Source organism: Ricinus communis, chromosome 5 (genome assembly GCF_019578655.1).
Source record: "Ricinus communis isolate WT05 ecotype wild-type chromosome 5, ASM1957865v1, whole genome shotgun sequence".
In the NCBI taxonomy this organism is placed as follows: Eukaryota; Viridiplantae; Streptophyta; class Magnoliopsida; order Malpighiales; family Euphorbiaceae; genus Ricinus; species Ricinus communis.
Window position 1 is genome coordinate 919758 of NC_063260.1, and position 23715 is coordinate 943472.

Below are 23715 nucleotides of genomic sequence, written 5' to 3' on the forward strand. Positions count from 1 at the left end.
GTATAAAACTCTCACATTCCTAAAGGACAAAAAATAAAATTAATTTATAAACGCTAAAATTCATTTCTATGGAATACCTAATTTTAATCATTTTAATATTAGCTGGATCGAGATTGAATTCTATTAACATGTTTTGCCATCATTTATCTTTTCGATTTATAAATCATTTAAATTCTAATATTATAAATATTATCTAATAATACAGATTAAAAATTTCTCCTCAAACTATATTAACAAACATACTAATTAGTATTCTTATTTTTATTTATAAGAAAAAAGAGCAAATAACTTTTAAATAAAAAATTAAATAAAAATATTTTAAAATTAATTTTAATCTTTTTATAAGAAAATATTTTATTAAAGCACAAGTTGACCAATTAGAAAGGTGAGAAACAAATTGAGAGAAGAGGATGTGAATGCAAGCTTTATAAGTGTGGGAAGAATTAATCCACCAAAAGCAAGCTGCCATCTTGCAAATGAAAATGTAAAAATGAAAACTAAAAGCGTAAAGAATTAATAGAGTTAAAAACAAGAAGTATTTTTGTAATTAATTTAAAAAATGAGGTATACAATATAAATTCCTCTTTAATTAAAACAGTAAACTGTTAAGCCCACAAGTACACATCAAATAAAACTAAACAGAAACTAAGGGACCTCATCTTATATCCCTTAATGAAGAATGCACCATGCATCTGAATCAGCTCTGTTTTTGGTGTTTCTTTTTTTTTTCCTTTTCCTTTTTAAAGATACAACAACGAAAAACACATTGGGGAGAACTTTGAATTCTCTCTCATATCTATTTTAACACTTTGCATGCAAAAAATAGCTTCTAAAAAATGAGCTATAATTTGCTCTTTTGGGTAATGCAACCACTTATATTATCAGTTTTACAAGTCTACATCAAAATCCGGAGCACAGCAAGACCAACTGCAGATATGGAAACAAGAGTACCTATGCAGTACTTTATGACATCATATTTTGCAGCTTCTAATTGGGCCCTCAATGCGTGTATTTCCTGGAAAATTATATACCAAAGAAAGATGTGAAAAAAGAATGTGATCATCTAAACTTCACAAAGGTGTCAATTTCATTAAAAATACCCACCCTATCAAGTTTGTTAGTAAGGTTAGAGGTTTCAGCATTCTGGTCTGCTAGCTCATCACGTATCCTCCTGCATTTGTTATAAACCACAAGGCAACAAATACGATGTCAATAAATTAGCCTTTGGAAATAAAAAGAAACCGGTTGTTAGTCACTTTCGTACCCCCTTTCAAGATTCAAATCCAATCGTTGACCAGCAGTGACTTTGTCAATTTCATGCCTGTATCATAATCAACGTTTTCAGTAATGTGAATATGGAACTTGACACTGTAAAACACACTTAACTGGCAGGGTCACTTTATAAATCAAACCTCAATTCACTGCGCATCTTCTCGATATCATGCCGAAGTTTTTCAGTCTCATGTTGCAACAAAGAAAAATGATGCTCCTGTAGGATATATTATTCGGATGATTTCAGAGAACCAATGCATAGAACTTTAGTGTCTATTAAAAGAGAAATAAGTGATGAACAATTGCTTGAACATTGTGTATTCCTTGTTGTTTACATTACATTTTAAGGAGAACAAGCATAGAAAACTAAGTAAAAACATCTAATTTACTTATCAAGTAACTAAACATGTAACTGAATCTCTCTAGAAAGTATTACCATCATCATCAAAAAATTAGAGGTCCTATGCTTTTCATACTAGTTTTTTCTTTGAGCATATTTGCTCAGAAGATTTGAAACACCTTCACTCTTAATTACATATCAATGTAAATTTTTATTTAACCATAATTTTTTCGCTCTCATCCCTAATCGGTCAATCACCCTATTTACATAATAATGGAGGAAGATTCTCAAAAACCTATCAATATAACTAGAAAATCAATCTCAAACTCAGAGAATAAAATTGAAAACCAGCAAATACTTGGTAAAATGCCATAAAATAAGGTGATGCTGAGGAAGAAGATTTGTGCTCATCCAATCTGATATCACAAACCGGGCAACCTCTATTTAAGGCCACAAAAAGTACACCATCACTCTAAAATACTAAAACAAAAGCACAAGACTGGGAATGGCAAAACCTTTCAACGAAGTTGAATCCCACATTGAAAGTGTTCCTTTCCCTCCCATTCTGTCTAAAGCTCCTTCCTTCCCCTTCCCTACTTCTCTTGGTAGATTCCAAGAAAATCCAGAAATGGTATTTCAACTCTTTGCTACACGAAATTCAGCACTCCTCGAATTTCTTTGTTACACACTCTCAGCCACCGGATTTTGGTATCACAAACATTGTTGATATTCAAATTAGTATATGATATATCAAGGGAAGAATTAAGTTCAAGGACAATAATCTGCATCACTGATAAGTCTAGGAATGACGGATAAATATTACCTGGAAAGATTATGATGGTAGTGCAAAAGCAACAAGAATGAAGTAGGACACTAATTCATTTTCCTCAATGATGGACTCAAAAGGATTTGAAGAATGAAACATGGTGACATCTTAAGCAACACTTGAAGTATTCTTTAGAAGGGCTGTTTACTTGGATTGTCTCAATGGAAAGCTACTATAGTTGAAAGAAAAAGCTTTCAATATATTCTAGTGCCAAATGTAACTATGGTTCTAGATGAAACTTTGAGCTTAGCTCATTGAACAAGGCTTTGCACAACATAACTGGAAATAATTCACTCACTTATAGGGGATCTGATAAATAGCATCCAATAGGTCCCCCAAAACTTGCATTCTAAGAGCATCCTCAATGATGCTTTTTATTTTAAAGAGCATCTTTACTTATATTTAAATATAAAGAGTAGAAAACTTTATTTAGGTCCAATGGTCTCTTATTTTTATCTTTATTTTATTTATCCAATAAACATTAATATTTTGATTAAGCTAGATTAGATTTTGCTAATTGAGATACTAAAGAATATGGATTTTATATGTGATCCCTTCAAGAGCAAATTCAATAAAGGAAACTAATATCATAATATTTTATTTTATGCTCCTCATTTCACATCTATCATGTCCTATAGTTATCAAATTGAGATTAAAATAGAGAATGAAAATCCTTATTCTGTGAATCAAGAATCAACTCACAAGATGTGGTACAATTTCCAAAGTCAATAACCATCCATCTATATTAAAGAAATAACATACAAGAGATATGCCAATATGTCATATGTTGATGACTAGCTCAGCACTAATTCATCAATGTGGCCTTTATTTATTTATATTCACGGTTCAATCTTAAAGTTTAAGCACGAGAGTGGGAAATCAACTTCGAATAATTCAAATGAGAATCCTAATATTCTAATTGCTGGGCATTAGCTAATCTTAGTACGTCAACCACCACAGATAGACAATAAAAGCGGACTAATTGTTCTCTCAGGCAACTTTGCCAAGAGCATTTGTAATATATTTGGAATGGATTGTGACCCTAGTTTAGTTCATATAATCCTGAAATAAATAATAAGGAATTCTCTAGCACCGCCAGAAAATCAGAAGGAAAGATCATTCAGGTTCTTTTCCAGGCATTGATGAATCTACAACTATCTGGCCATTTAGAAATAATAACTTCCATCATGGTGTAGATTCCAATGATTCTTCAAGCTATACTTGGAGATGTCATATATAAGACATACACTTCAAATTGTCTCTTTTCTAATTATAGCAGGTTTGCTCCTGCTGCTCAACAAGTGTTTGTGTGCACCATTTGGTTTGAAGCAGTTAAAAGATCTGCCATTTATAAATTTTTCAAAATTTTAGGTAGAGAAAAGAAAAAACTGAAATGCTATAAATTGATCCACCATTTAGAATAAAAACAGCCTCCGTTCCCCTAGATCAATCTAATATAGTAGTAAACTACAGTCAAATCCAAAGCCCATCAATTTCAATTAGATAGAAATGTAAAATCTAGGCCCCAAAACAAAACGCATATGTAACTAAGAAGATCAATGGAATCAAAAATAGCAAGCCAGTCATACCTGAGAACTCTGGACTTCAGATTTGAATTTGGACAAATTGGTTTCTTGAATCATTTCAGTCTAGCATACACCAACATCAAACAGACCTCAAAATTAGAAAAAATAACAACAATAATAATTTTAATCGTAATTAGGGGGAAAAAGAAAAGAAGCATACTTTCTGCATCTCAGTCTTAGAGACAACAGAATGAGAAACATTTTCCAAGCTGTCATTTAAAACTTCAGTTATTGCTCCTGTTATAGCCTCTGCTTGCTTTGATGGCACTCCTTGTGCCTCCAATCTCCTTACCTATAAAACCACCAACAAATACACAAACATTAACAAAATCAAATTCAGCAACATATATTATTCGAAGCAAAAAATAAAGAAAAGGAAATTACAAGGGCTAATGTGTCAACGAGAAACACTCGCCGTCCATTAGACTTTACAAACTGAGAAATCTGCCTACAGGGAGAAATTGAAGCGAAGGGATCGAAATCCAAAGCGCCAAATCCAACACGACGACTCCCACGTAAGAAATGAATTCCAGAGTTGGCCCGTATTTGACCCACTCCCCTAATAACCACCGCAGCAGCGGCGGACATGAGATGAGATGAGATGAGAGAAATTTTTCAAATGGGTAGATTGAGTATTCTTTAAAATGTCTGTTATCGAAAAGGAAATAAATAAAATGGAATTTGATAGAAATTGGAATGCTAAAAACAGAATCGGATGAGAAGAATTGCAAGAGAAAAGAAAAAGGAGAGATTGAGATTTGAGAGAGAATTGGATTCGTGGGAATTTGAATGAATGTTAAACGTGCAGCAGCAGCAGCAGCAGCAGCAGCAGTTCCTTAATTTTAATATTATTGTTTTATCTTATTTTATTTATAGTTCGGAGACGTGCGGGGTATTCTTTCGTTTGTTGGATAATGGATGGCGTCAAAAGCGACTCCATCTTCGTTGTTTTTTATCTTTCTTGGATAATTACAAATTCCCCCTCAATAAGTTCTATTACATACTTTTATCCTTCTAATTTCAAACATAATTTTCTTTTATCCAAACTGTGATTAATGCGCACCTGAATAAAATATACATTTATTATATATAAAATTATATATTATATATTTTTATATTTTTTTAATTTCATTTTTACGAGATTTTAAATTTTGCATTTTTATTTTTATAAAATGTTATTGTCGTCTTTTTCTAAGCATTTTTTTTTACATTTAAAGCTCTATTTATTATTCATCTTTTCTTATTTTTTAAATGATATTAGCTATGAAAGATAATAAATTTTTATTTTTTTAAATACATGCTATATATGACATTTTATTTTAAAAGTTCTAGTGTGGCATTTTATACGTATGTTATGTGTCCTTTTAGTATATCAACGAGTGTCATGGACCCTTTTGCGTGCTATATGTATTTTGCCTTCTTTTTTGTTTTTTTTTCTTTCTCATTTCAGTTTTGTTTCTTTCATTCTTTTCCATCATTAGAATTCACATTTTCTCTATCATTTCAAGTTGTTAATCTTTTTTTTTTTAATGTGTTTTTGCTCCATTATTTTGAAAATTCTTTGAATAAATTCGTCGAAATTCTATGAAAATTAAAGAAACTGAAGCTTTCAATTCCAAAGAATGTTATTTCAATTGGTTTGGGTGAAAAATATCGTTAAGAATTTGAAGAAATTATATGTTACAAGTTAAAAGAGATTAAAATTTTGTAAGAAGATATATAGTATATACTTTAGTCCACTTGTTATTGGACAAATATGGAAAACTTGCAAATAATATGTCTGCTTAACACTTCTGAATAGCGGATTGCTAGAATAATTTTCTTCTTTTAACACTCTTTGGCTGGATTAACAGCTATCTCTATTCTCCAAATATTTACTTAGAAGCCAACAAGTTGTGCTTCGGCCATGACTGAATTGGAAGAAGTTAAAAAAGTCCTCCAAGGAGTCTTTTTCACCATATGATATGGCCCAAATGGTAGACCCATTTGGCCTAGCAACTTCACCAGTTCAGTCCCTTAGGAGAAAGAGACAGACAGGCAGTGCAGTTGCTGCAGAATTGACAAAATCGGCTCACACCTCAACCTCAACAGAATCCTTTCGGTCTTTCCTGTTGCTTGTCGTATCTATAAGTATAGAGTGTCAAAAACATAGTTAAGATTCTTTTACTTTAGATTTTGATTATAACATTAAAATTCTCTAAATTACGGGGTAATGTGATAGATATTTTATACAATTTTAACCATTAAATTTAAAATTAATAGTTAGAATTTATTGTCTAATGAAATATTAGCCATTAGATCTAAATTAAATTATTACTATTTATCATCTAATAAAATATCAGTCACTAAATCTAAATTAACGATGAAGATGAATATGAGAGAATCCTTAATTTTTTTTATATTTTTATATTTTCAATTTTATAATTAAAACTTAAATGTTTTAATTTTTAAATTATATTCTCTTTAACGTGATTAAATATGACAATTGATATTGAATGACTTAAGATTTTATAATAAAATCTCAACTATTCATTTTATATTAAACAGAAAATACCTTATAAAAGTAATTTATTATTTTAATTAAATATTATAAATTCATAATATCCAAAACTTAAGAATTTTAACATTTCAAGAATTTACTTTTCATATTTGATTTTTTAAAAGTTTAAATCTTTTCCTTAAATTTTTAAGCTAACAAAAAAAACTATTTTTTCCTTATAATATTCTCATCACTTGTGATTTCAATTTCAATTTTCTATCTCCATTTATCCAAACCAAAAAGAATCATTTCTATTTTAATATCACTGGCATGTGGGTGCAATGTACTAATCATTGGACAATAATCATATATTTGAAGATCATAAGTTTATTGCATCAATACAAAAAGGAGCTCTGCCATCCCATTCTACTCCATCTGGCTAAACATTACCAATTCAATAGACAAAATTAACCATAATATCTTAATATAGGGAAAAAGAACAATAAGCTTTCTCCCTGTACCACTATCCCCCTTGTTCCATCAATAACAGAGAGTGGGGGCAGAGATCAAAGTGGTGTTAGGAGAGAAATCACATTACCAAATATAAATAGCACATGAGGCATGACTCTGCTTCATCTATAGCCAAGTTTGTCTCCTTCAGGTATTTAGAACTAATAGCCTCACTTTGGACGTCTTCTGTATGGGTACAAAATGTCATCCAGACTGTCTTTCACGTAATTTCCCACTTTTCGCATGTTTCTGGCCACCCCGGATGCAACCAGACTTGCATTCCTCGTGTACCTGCAGTTTGGAAAAAACTAAATGTTTAAAGATTTATTCCATCGACGCAGTTACACGCCTTGACTGACAGTTTAAAGAATTTGCTTGCCTGCTCAGGAAGTCATCTCCTGTAGAATGGGCCGATTTATGTGCTCGAGTCTGAGTCTGAGTCTGAGGCTGAGACTGAGGAAGTTCTCGGCCATCTTCAAGAAAACAAAAACCAAAATGTTAAATGGCACATGAAAATATAAGAAAAATCATCTCAGGAGAATATAAACCCTTGAACACATTATTAAAGTCTATACATCGAATGGTTTAGAATAATGGAAAAAGAAATAGTAATCATTTTGGGCCCAAAGAGAGTATTCAGAGGAGAAGTAGAGATATTTGGGGTCATATGTTTCAGACCATTTGCAGTAAACCCACAGATACAAATTAATGCTTCAATCCTAAGATAAGAAAACCGAGAGCTAAAAGACTGGTTCCTATTGGCTAAAATGATTTCCATCGAATCATATGATCCCTAAATAACTATATATTGCAAAACAGACTGTCTTGTGCATGAGAATCTCCTTTTTATCAGCAAGTCTGCACATGGACACTCACAGCTAAACCGCCCCCAAGTTAAGAGGATAAATAGCCTTGAATTGACACATATTTAACTAACTAGAGTTACTAAGTTTACAAACCATTGAGAATCAGCTATTTCACTTTCATCTGAAAAGTCCAAAATATTCCTTCTCAGAAAAGAAAAAGCCCAAATTATCCTCTTCCAATTTCAGATCAGATAACACCTGTAGCAGCAACCTCTGTTAAAACTCCACAGAACCTTAGAAGTGAAGCACGCAGCGAAGCCATGGAGTTCAACTATGCTCTACTAAAAGAACATGTTCGCATTTTCTCCCTGTGTCTTCATCTGTTGTCCCAAAGTGCTAAAAGTATTTAATTTCCACTATTCTCAATCTTCAAAACAGTATAGACCTTCATACAGTGCTAAATTAAGCAGCTGTCGGTAGAATCCCCCTGACTCGCTCTAGTGAACATTCTCGACCAAAAGAACAAAAACCATACTATTATTCTTTTTATTTTATTTTGCATAACAGATTCTAATAAGGACCAACGGAGACCATTTTAATTCGATTTTCCTTAACAATTTCCAAAATACAAGCAAGATAGCCCCACCCTCTCACAATTTTACATCGACTGCTTACTTCTCATGCCTCGAGGATACTAAAGAAGTCATGCTTTGAGTTGAGGTGTTCTGGAACAAACTTAAATTAAATTTTGTGCATGATTATATAGAAGTAGGCAAGGAAATATTGAGATGGACAATCCACTGGATGTTGAGATTCATCTCATTACATTTAGTTCTAGAAATAGAGGAAATGGATCCTCAAAGAACTTTAATGATGCATGGAAGACTTTCATCGAATGAAATATAGCACAATGAACTTTTTGAGAATTGAATACCTGTGCCCCTAACTAACCTGCATCCCTCTTTCCATACACAATATTGAGACATGAGATATATATAGCAATAGAATTCGCATAATTTATATATCACACATAAACGCGCACCCACATGCACAAGGACATATATGTATATGCAAGTGCAAAAAATTGTTTCAAGAGAGATTGTCCTTCAGTATTGTTTTAAATGAGACAGATTGTCACTCATTATTATTTATTATGAGGCAGATCAACCTAGCACATAGCACTACATTGAGCAAAATGAAAAATGCTCATCGTAACTCTGTTTAGTGCTATCATTCTTCAAAAGATTTCACAATCTATTATATGAAGCAAACATGTCTAGATACATAGAATTTAGTAAACATCACCTAAAATAATGCATAAACAATATTATTATCCATACCTTCTCTACCATGAACAGGAGCCGGCGCAGATGCAGTATTAGCACTACCAACTCTTCTATCCACTAAAAGCTGCAAAAACTCATGTCAACCAGCTAGCGACTTTCTTGTTATTAAGAAACAAGTGATAATACACACAAAATATTTAGATACAATGTGGAAGACAGCCAGACCACATAGCCCACTGCCACTGCCTAATCCACTTCTTTCAAATAGAATCTCTTAGCCACAGCAAACTGAAGAACAAAATGACTCCCTTGACAAACTCTCAAATTGCAGTAACTATTCAAACAATCTGGACTAAAGTCCAATTAAACATAACATGAGCTACTGAAATTATATGTTCAAATAGATTACTTATAGGCGATGGCATTATAAAAATGCAGGTAATATCCCTCCATAAACCAAAGTGAAGCATGACAAGTTCCTGAAATAACAGGAATAACAAGACCAAAACAAATATAAACTACAGGTGCCGAGCAGCAGCACTCAGTCCACTGAAATAAACCATGACTAATAAAAACATATTCCCTCAAAAAGAAAAAAGCAAAGTGCAAGGGCACATAAATACGTGTGCATGCATGTGTACAGAGAGAGAGAGAGAGAGAGAGAGAGAGAGAGACCTCAAGGCCAACACAGACTGGCAGTTGTGTCTTAGTGACTTGATTCTCAGTAGAATGATCTTTACTGATATATACTGAGTAGCCAGCACAAGCATAATAAAAATCTACAAGAGACCGCTTCTCTTTAGAAGCTTCGACCTCAGACTGTGCAACAGTGTAATTGGGAACTGATAATCAAACTTAAGGTATCAGCATATGTAAAAAAAAGATATTTCATTAAAACAAGCATGTAATAAGGAGATAGTAAGTATAAGCAATCTTCCGCACACCCAGGTTGTACAGGTGACTGAAACATATTACTACAGAGTAGGAAAAGGTTCAATTTACAAAAGAGATATACAAACACACATTATTGAGTTTGAAGGTCTTACTATAAGTTGAACAATTACCCTCCTAAAGTGATACATTAGAAGCCTAAAGTTTTTCTCATCTAATGCATTTGTCAAAAGAATTTTTTCCCAAGTGATATATCAATAATCCCAATTCTTGAAAGAACACATCACATATACCCCATTTGTATTCAAGGCATTAGTATAAAGAGTATTTGAGACCATAATTTTGCCGCAACAGACTAGCCACTACTCCCCACAAGGAGCCAATAGCAAGTAACATAAAATTGCAACATAACAAAATCTAAGAAAATGTATTAAGGAAAATTTGAAAGAAAAGCTTATTTATTTTATAAAGGTGCAGCTATAGAAATGAGGAAATCCCATAATCTAACCTTTCCTTTTTTTCTTTTCATTGTAAAATCATATAGAAGGATCCCAAATCCAAGAAAACAAATAATTACACAAGAAATCAAGAAAAACTTGGCCAAAAATTCAAGAACTTTTGGTCACAGAAAGCAAGTAGCAATCACATCAAAAATCTAACATTACATAACAAATATAAGTAACTAAGAAAGAAAAAAGACAGTAAAAGAAAGGTAACCTTGATTGAGAGAACGAGGGATGCCGATGCAACGAGGATTGGAACCGTTAGATTTGAGATTTGAAGAGTAATACAAATATCCTTTACATGATTTTCCTTTTAATCCTCCTCCTCCTGCTACTCTCTTATTTTTATTCTTATTTTTATTTTCATTTTCTTCTTCTTCTTCTTCCTCCTTTCTGTTACTCCTATTATCCATCAAAATGCCCTCTCTTTTTTCTGTGTCTTCTACTTATTTATTGGACAGCTAAAAAAAGAAGAGCGAAACTTTGCCAGTTCACAACCTAAGAGAAAAATGACGTCGTTTATACAAGACCTCGCTCGACCTCCCTTGTTCAAGTCAACCAGGCAAATATAACAAATATCTAAATATATTTATATTTATACACAAAAACTAATTTAACAATATATAAATAAGAGGTTTTCTTTTTGAAAATTACATATAATATTGAAAGATTATATATTTCTTTAGGTATAAAAATTAATTATTATATTTATTTTGGTTTAAGAAAAATAAATAGATAAAAAATGCGGATAAGCCCTAAATTCTTTTTGTAAATTGTAAATACATGCCCAATATTCAAAACAGTTCATTTAACTTCTTTCGGCCAATGGCAATTTAAATGAAAGGGTATAATTGAACTGTTTTTCAAACATTAAAGGCCTGAGTAAGATACTTTAGGAGTTAGGCATGTAATTATGATCTACTTTTATATTTTGCCTAATATTTATATGAAGAGATAATTATCATCAATAATTAGTAAATGAAAAGGAATTTGATTTTAAATTTAAGTAATGAAGTTATCAAGTTTTAATAGGGAAATTAAAAGTTGACATTTAATGGCTATAATCTAATAGGCGTAAACTACCCCACTCTGAGGCTTTCACTTCTTTTTTTTAGGCATCCAAAAGAGGTAGAATTTGGTGGCCTCTGCCACCGAGAGTTGCATGTACCTTCAGCTTTTCCTCATTTTCCGTGTCACCGTTCTTAGGTGTTTTTTGTGTGTTTTCGTCAATGTTATCGATTGGGTCTTTTTCTGGCTCTTTTTTGGTTATCAGCCGCGGTCGGTTCCGGCCAAGTCCAAAGTTCTTCCCATGGTTCTTGCGTGCACAATCACGAATGGTGATTGGTGGGGGCAAAGAAGGAATACTTGTAAGGCGGAAATGCCAATGGTGGCAGGGATTTTGTTTGGGGATTTCAGTCCTATTATGTCATTCACCATCAATACATTGGACTGAATCAGATTTGCGAAAGGAATGGCAACTAGGTTCTACCATTTGAGCTCCATCAATTTTGCTTTTATGATACATTTTTTTGATCTCGCAGTCCTACTAGGAGGTACAGTAGCTATGGCGCCTCCGCTAGAATTTGTATTAGAATTTCATGAATTGATTTAAGCCACTTGGCTTCTTTGGTTGAACCGTAAATTCTGAGTCTTTTCAATTGATACTTCAGCGTGACCAGAAATCATCTCAAAAACTGGTTGTTAACCAGAAATTGTAGCAAAAGAATGGATTCAATCCTTGAGAGTACTGGCATATTTTCTATTATTCTCATCTGGAAACCTCATCAGTCAAGGTTCAACATCATGAAACCATCTCAAATAACCTAAACTAGAATGGCAATGCATGGAAGTTGTGACAAAACACAAACACACCACATGAATGCTGTAATGTAATTCCTATTTTGACAGGACTATCTCATCTAGGCCTAGAAAACAAAATCACCATTATTACAAGGAAACACCCTTCTACAATAGACATACAAAAACGCTTACTGATCATACCCGGGTTGTAAGGATGATCTGGATCAAGTAAATCAATCAAGTGATGAAAATTTCAGATTTCCAGTTTGCAACTCTTGCCAGCTATCATCACAATTTTAAGGGTTAAAGAAAGGAGGAACTGCGTTATGATCTCACATCAAGGACTTTAAGATATGGGAGGAAATGTCAAGCCCATGGAGACAATGGCGATAAAATGAAAATATGGTCGTCCCAAAATGATGTCATTATATGTATCTAAATGCAGTATCTTCATATGTCACCGCATCAAAGGAACTAACCACCTCATTTCTGCCCCATTTCCATTGGACAAGAAATACACCTTCTTCCAGTTCTCCTCTGAAAATGCTTCACGGCGTATTAGCCTTTGTCTGCATGTAACAACATCCAGAACAGATAATCAGACATAGGACCAGTTTGAATAAAGCATTAAACAATTAGGTACTGTCATGCAGCTTTAATAACAATTTTGACACACTAAGACTTTCTTTTCATTTAAGATTTTTCCAGTAAGACGACATGCAGCTTTTAATGCACATATTATCTAGCATATATTGCATATAAGCTATTAAAATACTCTTTAAGCATTTTACGTTGGATAAGGTTTCTGGTCAAATTTGTTATCTAGTTCCTTTTGTTTATCATATCTTTGTTTTCAAGTGATATGGTATAACCTGCTTCATACAATCCTCAAAGGAAGTAACATTTAACCATAATACTTACTATATAATTACTAACAAACTTAAAATATCCAACCAGTCAAGATCTTCACAGAAACTATGAACTATCCGATGAACATGGTAAAGAGCTCTATGACTAATTGCTGAGTCCTCAATGCCACCATATGAGAAACCAACTTAGGACAACATTGTAAATTTCAAAATATATAGATATTAGACCTCATGGAAGAAATAACATTAAAGAAAAAAGAAGTGAAGTTGCACGCTTCGCGCCAACAATATTGCCAACCAGGCAAACATAAGTTTCTTTGCATACCTAAGGTAGTAATGGCAAACAGTGGCTGCTTCATCTAAATTATAGCGGGGCAAATCGACACGAGCATCTACAGGAACATCTGGCAAGTCTTTTCGTAGCTTTCCAACAGCAGTTGAATGAGAGAAAGCACCCACCATCATGTCATCATGCATCATTGACCTAAAAGCATTTACCTAAAAAAACAAAATAGCTTCTCAGATAACTGATCTTTCAATGTAACCATGCATAAAATATTAGACAGATAATGAAATTTCTTTTTTTAAAAAAAGAAAGAAAAATAAAATGACAATCCAACATGTTCACAGCAGAAGACCACTAAATCATGAGAGCCAAATCCATAACACATGAATAAAGATGACTCTAACCATAAGAAGATGAGTTCTCCAGAAAAAGAAAAAAGAATACAGTGTGCTCAGCTTAACTATGAATTATTTATAAGAAAAAGAAAATGTCAATCCATAAAAAATTTTAAAAAAAATAAGAAATTCAAGTTTCCTAAAGAGAGAGCACAAAATTCAACAATAAATGGAAATGATTACCAGCTATACTAACCGTTGCAAGTTCCCTAGCATGTATTGGTCGACAAGAACGAATTGTTACTGGCTCTTCATACTCGCTGAATGTAAACCAGTTATTATACTGAAAAAGTAAATTCAAAAAATGAGTAATAATATCCCAGCTACTTAGGATGCTTGTAATAGAAATTTTATGAAAAGAATCATCAAGAACACAACAATGTAAGCATGGTGACTCAAACCAGAATCCATCTTACTTGATCAATTGCAAAGAGAACAGGAACATCAGTCACAAGTGATAACTCTTTCCTCAAACGAACTACTGTACCAACAGCTGCATGTGTGTGCTTGATTCCAATTTGAATCAAGTCATATAATGTTGAGCCTTCAGGAATTGGCATGGACTGAACTCCTTTCATCCATCCAACACCAGCACCCTCTCCCAGTGGCACAGGATCCAATATATGACATGGTAATCGCTTCAAATGTAACTCATTGTATTTCAGAAAACTCTGGAAAGATTAACCAGTGAAAAAAATATTTATCATGAGCATGAACAATGTGCTATCCAGGATAGTATCAAATGAAAAGAAAAGGAGATATTAAACAAGTGAATGATAAGAATCTTCCACATGATCTCCAGGAATCAACACTAACTAGGTAGAGTTTGCTTCCCCATTCCTTTCTCTAATTTTTTTTTTTTTTTTTTGAGGGATGGCAGATGGGAAATTCTAAAACAGCATTAAGTACTTATGGACATGATAGTTGCTGATACTGCATACTCATTGCAGCCAATGACATGCTAAGTAAAAGAAAGAACCATCCTGATGGATAATGGTTTCATCATGTACAATTTCCTAGGATGTTCATCTCCATAAGGCATCAATATTTATTTGAGAATTTAATTACAAATGTCGAGAATAAAATGAAAAGAACAAAACAGCATGTCTATAATACATTAACCTTAATTCACTTCCACCTTGAAGTAAAAAGATTTAGAATTCTTGCCTTGAGAATACTTCCAGCATGTACAGGTGTGTCCCACAAACCAGTTTCTGGGTTCTTATAGAAAAACCCGCCGTGAGTCCAATCCCGTCCTGTGGGTACATAAAACACTAACCATCCTTCCTCACGAGCCCAATGAACAAGCATTGCAAGAGTAATACTCTTTCCACAGCTAACAGGACCATCTAATACAATTTGCTTCCGCACTTTTGGACCTGAAAATATGGAGAAAATAACATGTATCAAACTTGTTAATCTTAACAATGCACACCCAACTGGATAAGTGTGTGCAGAATTGTGAGCTAAATACTCCATGTTTGCGAAAGGATAGGAGATCAAGACAATAATCACAAAGCAGAAGGAAAGAGAATGTAAAACCTTTCCATCATTAAACTGTTTGCCTACAATATAGTTGGTTGATGCATTATTTGAAATATCTTGAGCAAGTCTAAAGTATGAGCAATTAGTACAAATCAAAAGACAGGAATGATTTCCATAACTCATAAGAGTACAGACCTTTTCCGTTAGAGGAACTCAAGGGAGGATCAACAATGCGTCTGAAATTGTCACGAAGATCCAAAAAACTCTGACGAACTAGTACAGCTCTTCGCATTGATTCCTCAAACTCTTTCACCAACCCCATTGGCAATCCCTCCGGTAACCTCTCATTCAGTCCTTCCTCACTAAATTAGAAACAACCCATTTCAGATTCATACACAAAACAATAATAATAAAAAAAAAAAGACATACAGATTACAGAATATATTGGCATGGGACCTGAATTTGAAGTAGGTACAGCTATCTTTACGAGTGAGCTGAGAGAGTGAAGAAGTGGAAGTGAAAAGAGGACGACCATTAGGACCCACGTCAAGCGAAGGCACATTCTCCTCCTCAGCGAGACGGTGAGCGCGTGTGGCGCCGTCGTCAAATAGGGAAGCTTCTAGATCGTTGGCGGTTGCGGGTTCTTCAGAGGGTTTCTTGGGTTTGGATTTTTGGACATTTTTCTTGTTGGGTTTTGTAGGCTTGGAAGAGTAGTAACTGCATAAATGATTGTTCTGATCATACAGTGAAGATACCGAAGGAATTGGAGAACTGGGTTTTTGGGGTTTTCTTAATGCAGCTCTTACGATTAACCTTAGCATCTTCTTCTATAAAAACCATCAACCTACAATAATGTATTTCGAAATTTACAAGTAGAAATTTAATTTACAAGTTCATAAGCATAGATCTCCAAAACAAAGGAAAAATTTACAGAGAGCAGGAGAGGAACGAAGAAAAGAAGAGCGGCGTCCGTTGAAAGTGATAGATAGGAGGAAGGAGGAAGGAGGAAGGAGGAAGAAATTAGAGCTAGGTTAGGCTTTCATTTCCCTGGATTTTCGCAGTATGACTGCAATTAACTAAGCCGAGCCCAATTCTGGCTGGTTTCAAATTAACTGTTTACTATCGAATCAAACTCGAAACAAAAATATTATTTACTGTTCGTAATACCTATATCTATATCTATATAAATTTTATAATAAACTTAATAAATTTATTATGTAATAAAATATGTTAAAACAAATATCTTAGATCTATAAATCTCATATTTAAATTTAATTACTAGTATTTAATGTACAAACTACTCTATAAATTTGTATTCGGAGTGGCTCACGAGTTTAAAAGCCAAATATTATTTAATAGAATAATAATTTGCCCATTTGAAACACTACTTCATATTATCCCTTTTTCATTTTTTAACTTTTGGATATGAATCACCAAAATCATTTACAAATGGACCATTGAGTTGCATGTAAACTGCTGTGTGTGGCGCAGTACTCTTTATTTTAAATAATTTATTACAATCGAATATTATTTAAATAATTTATTAATTTGTATACTTTTTTGTTACAATTATATAGGTGAATTTTATAATCGTCAAATATTATTAATTAATTATAAAAATAATTAATAAATAAAAATAATTGATTTTTAATATTTGTTTTGTTAACAAATTATTAAAATTTAAAATTTAAAACTGTATCATATGTCCATAATACATTAGAAAGACTCACACTAGTTATATTTATAAAGTTTTTTAGGCTACAAAATCTATTTAATCAGTGAAATTTATAGTTCCAATTTGTTCAAGATCATTAACTAAGCACGCCACAATTTTAATAGTATTTTAGCTACACATACCTTTAAACTACTCCTTGTTGCTGAATAGAGAGTAGTTGCATGGAACAAGCAAAAACCTGGGGAGAGATTTAAGATGTGGATTTATTCAACATTTCCCTTTACAAAAGTTGTAAAGGCATTAGTTAATAATATAATATATACACAAGAGGAGAAACAAAATGAATCAAATTTATGTTTCAAAGAAACAATAAAGAAGAATCAAATAGTGGAAATTAGAAACAGAAATCAGCTTAGCTCGAACCAGAAACATGAATTCCTGCAGTGAGATGCTAACACTCCCAAGCATTCTCAACCGGTGAGTTGCAGCAGCAAGAATCTAATTTCAATTTAGAATTCAACCGAATTCGCGAGATTTACTACTCGTAGTGGACAGAGCTCCTGAAAACAGGATAATATGCATCCAATTCAAGCTTGTCTAAAACCTTTTGTGTAGCCCATAGATATGAAGAGTGGCCTTCAATAATATCAGTAACATCAATCTGCAGAGCAGGAGCAAATACATATAATTTTTACAAGGGCCTTTGATAAAATGGAATTGCAACCAAAACCGCATGTGTGAAGCGGAGGAAGACACAAAAACAAATAATAATCATAACAAACAAAAAGAATCCGAAGGATAGAAAGAAAAAAAAAACATACATTCTCGATCCCTGGAACATCAATTGGTTGAATTCCAGCTAATCCTTGAGTAAGCAGGCTGTTAATAAAAGGAAACTATTAGTTTTTAAACGGAAGAAGTTATTGCTCACGGTCAATATAGCTTTTTCAGAAGCAACAAATACTAATTTTCAGTGTTAGAGAAAGCTTGGATGCTAATACTCTATTTTCATCTCCCTCCCTCCCTCCCCAACATAGAATACCTAATAAATAGTATGTATACCAACTTTCATAGTCTCCATTGATTGCAAAGATTCCTTGGGTAGTTTGACAAAAAGCAGGGACAAAATGACTGTACAACCAAGAATAAGGATTATAAATAATACAATCAATATCTTGCTTTTAGATAGGACATACCGGGATGTAAGCATTGAGGCATAGCTAATTCAAACGATAACTTTTAAGGTTGCCCAAAGTTAGGAATGTTAATCATCTGCCATAATGGGAGTACACTAACCATAAACAAGCACATCCGCATGATCTTAATAAATTTTTACACCAACCAAACAGAAATGGCCAGTAACACAAAACAATTGAAGGCCAGCAAACTAGAGTAGGCTAAGCCCAAATGCTGGGGATAAGTTGTCCAAATAAACCCACTAAATTTTCCTGTGTCTAATTTATTGATGAGATCATCAAATTGCTTAGATAAGTAGATGTTAATTGAATCATCAAATGGCGAATAGCATAATTCCCACATATAAAGGCTGCTAGATTCATATAATGCATACCTAGCACGAAAAGCAACTCCCAGAATCCAATCATTCGTAGAGTATGCATTCACAAATCTCCCAGCCACCACCTGGAAAACAGCAGAAGCAAACTGAGTCTTTTGTAGAAGATAACAACTGACGTAGAAATAGCAAAGAATGCTGTCAATAAAGAATTGCCAATCACCTTTCTTGCTGCTGCCCACTTCTCATTTTTAATAGAGATGGGGGCTCCAAGCAGAACAACTCTTTCTACAACTTCAGCTGCAGTGTCCAGAAGAATCACATAAGGAGTGAGCCAGCATTGTAAAATACACTTCAAACGTTCAAACATACATTACCATTACGTTCAGTCTCAGCCAAAGTCTCAAGACACTTAAAAATCACTCGAGCTCCAAGAGAGTAACCCACAAGTGTCACAGGCCTGAAAGATTTGTAGAAAATAGAATTACATGGGTTCTTAGCTTTCATTTCGGGGGCTGAGTGGCAGAGGGATAGAGAGTTTTTAGGGTATTACAATCTAAAGTGGCAACATTGGGAGCTAATTAGGAGTTGCATACCTGTTTCCTTGCAATCCTTTCAATAGCACTTCAGCAAGTAGTTTCCCTGCTTTGTCCGATCTAGAGAAAAATTGGCAGACAGTACAACACCAGTTGAAAGAATCAAAAAGGAAAGTACTATGCTAGCCAGCTGCATTCATTACATCAATCGTAACCATGGTTTTTAGATTTGTTGAATCGATCGAGAGTGGACATGGTATGTTCTTACTATTTTTTTTTCTTGGCAAGATATCAGTTATGATGTGTTGCTTAATCGTCATTATTCTTGAGATTTTGAATTTTATTACAAGAAAGTAACAATAAATTTCAATTAATCATAGATGGAAACCTGCTGCAAATCCACGTGATAAATGAGAAGCCTTCTTATAGCCGTCTCTAAGGCTCGAAATTAAAATCTATCGACGAACAAACCAAGTTACTTGTAATTTCACCAATATTTCAATATATCCATTTTTTTTTTACTCATAAGAGAGTAGGGATATGGATATCAAAAACTTGGTCATACTCAGTTCCTTTCAGGAAAATAAAATTAGGATGTCTAGTATGTAAACATAGAAAGATGTACGGAATGGGAAGGCATTTCTCCCCTCTTCCCATCATATATTCTACTCACAGTCCATAAAGAGAAGCTAACCTGTCAATAGCAACTGACCATCTGCTATCTATAAAATCAGTAGCTGCGAGTAATGTTGCTGGCCAAGCCAATGCTGCCAAAAGCGTGCTTAAGACAGTCATCATTGCACCCTGCTTCATTAATCCCAATGCAATACCTAGAGCAAGAATGAGCAATGTCAAAAACATGAAGAAAATAATTTCTAACTTAGTTAACAATGCTAACAGCCATAGGGTCCAAACCAATTACTTGAAGTGAGCCAATCTTGAATCGCAGTGCTCACTGCAATTAGATTCTTAGACTCCCATTGCAGCACATACCTAAAAAAAAATATCAGTCATAAGAGACATGTCTTGTGCAATCTAGTTTGAATGCCATAAACCTTCAGAAAGATGGTTTGGTTTTCTAATATAGTAAGCAACCGCAGTACATATATTGCCAAAAGATCATAATGCCTCAGAAGAATAATGTTTCCATTCAACTTGCTACACCATAATAATGACTAATAACACATCATGTTGTGGATATAGATCATGGGACGTAACAACAAATGCAATTTATAGAAATCTGCCTGCGGGTGGACAATCTTTTACTTATTACAAGTGATAATAGCACACTGACTCTTCCATTATAAAATGATTTCCACTTTCATGTTCCAAAGATATAGTATTTAACACAAACAATAAAAATCAAGTAGAACATTTTTATAATACCTGAAAAGAAGGGAACGAGCAAAAGTGAAATGGGCAATTGCTCATGTTGACTAATAAGTCTTAGAAGTATCAATTCATATTGGTGATTCAGATAAAACGGACACGTAAAGAAGAAATATTTTGAACATAAAGACAGCAGTTTTAGATGTCTGTACCTCTCCAAGTTGTCAATTTGACCTTCCCAAGGCCTTATAAAATCTTCCTCGTCAAATACAAAGCCTGAGACCAAGATCTCAACTGCTAGTCGCTGACAGAAGAGACCAATTAAAATTTAAGTTTAACTTCATAAATTGCACAGTAATACATGGTACAAGGTAAATGCGTCTGGGTATGAGTTTTAGTTAGAGAAATGTGGAAGCTTTATAAACTCACGCCTTGGTTATGGTTTTCCCCTATAGCTTTGAATTCAAATTCATCAACATTTCCAGTTCTCCTGGCCATTTTGGTGCCAGCAAGCCCTGCTCCAGCAGCTGGCTTGAATAAAAAGTAACAATAGAAAGGCATAAGTATATTCTCCATCATGCCGCTTTGAGACATTTCAACCAAAGTACCAAACAATCGGACATTGCATATTCTAGAAATAATAATATATGAAGAGATATGTTCCTTATGTGAGAAAATACCAAATGCAGTGAGAATTAAAGGACACAAATGATCACTTCGATCTAGAACAGCTCTGCAGGAAAAGTCCCTTGAACTATTTGAAGATAAGAAATTTTGCTAGAGATCTAAATTTCCATGATAATTATTAGAAAGGGGATTAAAACATCTATAACATTAAAACTTAGTTGTCTCTTACAAATGAATCGTAAAACCAATCTTTTTACAGTAAGTGTTGATACCACATATAGTTTTTTAAAATATATTTGTTAGTCAGTGCTATATAAGAAATTTGCTATTAATTATTTCACTCCTAAAGCTTTAAAAAACTTTCTTTTTTTTTTTTTACTAAATTTCTTAAGCATACAATTAATTGGTACACAATAAACCACAACGAAAAAGTCAAAGATGTTTGCTTCGTCCTTGTAAATTAAAACTAAAATAAAATTAGGTAGAGGATATTCTTTTGGAAGCCTCAGGAATGTACTAATTGCTTTGTGCTTACCTCCAAATGATGCAGCAACAGCAACAGAACCAGCAACTGTTCCTGCAGCACTTGCAGCAGCTGCAAATCCACTTGCTCCAATCACAGGGATAAGAGTGCCCAATGTTGGAGCCAAAGCGCCAAATCCAGCAGCAATTGCTGGGGCAGCTAGTCCTGTATAATACAAATAAAAATAAAAGTCAGAATCACTTAACAAAGAAAAAAGGTATTATTTTCAAGTTGAGTGCAGAACCATTAAGCCAAGGTGGGGAAAACTTGTAACGAGTTTTTTTTTTTTTTTTTTTTTGAAAGGCAAACTTGTAAGAGTTTCTTATACCTCCAGTAATAGCCAATAAGGTTCCTCCAGTTATTGCAGCTGCACCAATGATGCCTCCACGCTTCCATTTAGCCCATTTGCTTTTAGTTGAATGACTAGCTTCTTCCTTTGATTCTTCCTCCTTTGCTACAGCCATTGCGGAGCAAGCAATTATTGTCTCAATGGCTTCCTGCAAAGCATATGCTTCCTTAGCTAACAACACATGCAGCCATAAATAATCAAGATGGCTGCACATTTTTTTCTTTTAAGAGAGGCCATTTATGAAAATAAGAATATGAAGCTAGAGTATGATTTATTTCTTTTGATGCAAACTCATTAAATTAAAAAGCCAAGGGTTACAGATACCTAACAAATATAAATAGTCATTTATACAATTTGTAAGTGAAACAAAGAATCATAACAAATTCATTATGTATAACAAACCATTTGAATCCACTTGATATCCAGCCATGTCGCCAGTAACCTTAAAGCCACACGATGTCGAGCATCATAACCTTTTCTTCGCCTTGTATACTTTTTATTATTATCTTCACGTTTATCAGCCAAACAACCAGAAAGAATCTCATAAAGAACAGCTATTTTCCTAGGATAACTAAGCATCTTTTCCTCTTCAATAGGTTTCTCATCAACTCCACTTACACCAACTAAAACACCATCCCTCTCCTTCAAAGTTTCTACCGACTCCTTGGCTACATCAGAGTTCAATTCCACCTGAGCGGAGGATAACTTCTCACGACTCTCTTGTGCAGTTTCTAATAGCTCTTTGGCTGCTTCATTATCGGACTGAACCTCATTATTCGATAATTTTTCACGACATTCATATTCATACTCCTTATGCTTCTCTTTCTTAGATTGAAAAGATACTGTAGCTGTTTCCATGTTTTGTGACATAACATCAACAGCTTTAGACAAAGCAAGTTCTTGATCGGATGAACTCTGAGAAGAACTAGCATTATCATCATCATTATTTTCTGCGAGCAACCTAAGAAACTAGCACATGATTAAAAAAAATACAACAAATTAGAGGATGTTAAAATCCTAATTTAAATTTAAAATGATGAGAAAGCAAACAAACATACTGCTCCAACATGATATTTAGCTGGAGAAGACCCAGCAGTTTCCTCGAGACCATGCCAAGCATTAGAATCAATCTCTAGAAATCTGTTTTATAAGCGAATTAATTAAAGCCTTATTTGGACCAATTCACATTCATTTTGACATAATCGAGAATCCGATGAAGAAAAGAAAAATTTGGGAAATAGCACCTGAAAACCGGTCGGAGGAGACCCAAGGTCTCGTGGACCCAGAGGTCAGGATCTTCGGATACGGAGTCGCTGCTGTTACTGCTACTGCAACTAGTACGATCACCTTGTTGTTGTGGTTCGGTTGGGTCAACGTCAGGAGAGAAGCCAAGAGGTCGAGTTTGATGGGTTTGAGCTTGGTGAAGTGCAATGGCGAATAAGGCTCCAGCTGCGTATCTCTGCGTTGGCGACAGAAACGACGTCGCTGTTGCTGTTGCTGTTGCCGTTGCCGTTGCCGTTGCCGTTGCCTTTGTCGTCGGCGGCATGATTTTGAAGATTTTTCCTTTGCTTGCTATGCTGAGATTTCAAACCGAGCAGTTTGAATGTCACGTTCGCTATTTCAATGCTCAAGTAAAAAATCCCAGGTCGTTACGCTCACGCAGTAACCGCGGCACTTTGCGCCAGGCGACGTCGCTTTTATGCCTTTAATTTCTTAATGTCTTTTTAGTAACTGGCGTTACCCTGTGGGCTTAACAACGTATGAGAGTTAGAGCACGTAAAGGAGTCGGACCATCCGAATGTTGCTCTATATTCTAAATCAGCATAATT

General features: G+C 34.0%; 3 protein-coding genes across 6 annotated transcripts; all 3 read right to left on the minus strand.

Moving 5' to 3' along the window:
- Nucleotides 1-519: 519 nt before the first annotated feature.
- On the minus strand, nucleotides 520-23632 carry LOC8284721 (transmembrane and coiled-coil domain-containing protein 4). Of its 4 annotated transcripts, none has more exons than XM_002533763.4 (15): nucleotides 23131-23627; nucleotides 22945-23026; nucleotides 22289-22855; nucleotides 21866-22034; nucleotides 21550-21702; nucleotides 20817-20914; nucleotides 20600-20691; nucleotides 19981-20051; nucleotides 19753-19888; nucleotides 19119-19178; nucleotides 18900-18982; nucleotides 18746-18822; nucleotides 18580-18650; nucleotides 17831-17888; nucleotides 17254-17670 (listed from the first exon to the last, which is right to left on the minus strand). In XM_002533763.4, the coding sequence occupies exons 1-15, from the start codon at nucleotides 23430-23432 to the stop codon at nucleotides 17548-17550; spliced, it is 2142 nt and encodes a 713-aa protein (XP_002533809.1). In that variant the 5' UTR covers nucleotides 23433-23627; the 3' UTR covers nucleotides 17254-17547. The 4 variants fall into 4 exon arrangements, with proteins under 4 accessions (XP_002533806.2, XP_002533809.1, XP_015583614.1 ...); XM_015728128.3 differs by having other exon boundaries at nucleotides 22289-22847; nucleotides 23131-23161; XM_002533760.4 differs by lacking the exons at nucleotides 17254-17670; nucleotides 17831-17888; nucleotides 18580-18650; ... (5 more) ...; nucleotides 20600-20691; nucleotides 20817-20914 and adding exons at nucleotides 520-1015; nucleotides 1105-1171; nucleotides 1265-1321; ... (2 more) ...; nucleotides 4185-4316; nucleotides 4409-4523 and having other exon boundaries at nucleotides 21678-21702; nucleotides 23131-23632.
- LOC8268606 lies at nucleotides 6857-11053 on the minus strand. The gene is made up of 5 exons (XM_048374236.1): nucleotides 10714-11053; nucleotides 9781-9947; nucleotides 9160-9229; nucleotides 7393-7486; nucleotides 6857-7304 (listed from the first exon to the last, which is right to left on the minus strand). The coding sequence occupies exons 1-5, from the start codon at nucleotides 10910-10912 to the stop codon at nucleotides 7184-7186; spliced, it is 651 nt and encodes a 216-aa protein (XP_048230193.1). The 5' UTR covers nucleotides 10913-11053; the 3' UTR covers nucleotides 6857-7183.
- LOC8268607 (28S ribosomal protein S29, mitochondrial) lies at nucleotides 12226-16427 on the minus strand. The gene is made up of 7 exons (XM_015728129.3): nucleotides 15791-16427; nucleotides 15530-15696; nucleotides 15017-15228; nucleotides 14266-14520; nucleotides 14046-14132; nucleotides 13494-13666; nucleotides 12226-12868 (listed from the first exon to the last, which is right to left on the minus strand). Exons 1-7 carry the CDS (start codon nucleotides 16153-16155, stop codon nucleotides 12757-12759), a joined length of 1371 nt encoding a protein of 456 aa, XP_015583615.1. The 5' UTR covers nucleotides 16156-16427; the 3' UTR covers nucleotides 12226-12756.
- Nucleotides 23633-23715: the final 83 nt, after the last annotated feature.

Excerpts from the sequence above, each read along its gene's own strand:
- LOC8284721 (XM_002533763.4), bottom strand. The coding sequence starts at position 23,432 with ATGCCGCCGACGACAAAGGCAACGGCAACGGCAACGGCAACGGCAACA. Across the intron at positions 18,983-19,118 it reads AAAGGATTGCAAGGAAACAG|GCCTGTGACACTTGTGGGTT; the intron begins GTATGCAACTCC and ends CAAATCTTTCAG. Across the intron at positions 17,671-17,830 it reads ATGTTCCAGGGATCGAGAAT|ATTGATGTTACTGATATTAT; the intron begins GTATGTTTTTTT and ends CCTGCTCTGCAG.
- LOC8268606 (XM_048374236.1), bottom strand. The coding sequence starts at position 10,912 with ATGGATAATAGGAGTAACAGAAAGGAGGAAGAAGAAGAAGAAGAAAAT. Across the intron at positions 9,948-10,713 it reads CCCTCGTTCTCTCAATCAAG|TTCCCAATTACACTGTTGCA; the intron begins GTTACCTTTCTT and ends TTTGATTATCAG. Across the intron at positions 7,305-7,392 it reads GGAGATGACTTCCTGAGCAG|GTACACGAGGAATGCAAGTC; the intron begins GCAAGCAAATTC and ends TCCAAACTGCAG.
- LOC8268607 (XM_015728129.3), bottom strand. The coding sequence starts at position 16,155 with ATGCTAAGGTTAATCGTAAGAGCTGCATTAAGAAAACCCCAAAAACCC. Across the intron at positions 14,521-15,016 it reads ATGCTGGAAGTATTCTCAAG|AGTTTTCTGAAATACAATGA; the intron begins GCAAGAATTCTA and ends TAATCTTTCCAG. Across the intron at positions 13,667-14,045 it reads ATGCTAGGGAACTTGCAACG|GTAAATGCTTTTAGGTCAAT; the intron begins GTTAGTATAGCT and ends TTGTTTTTTTAG.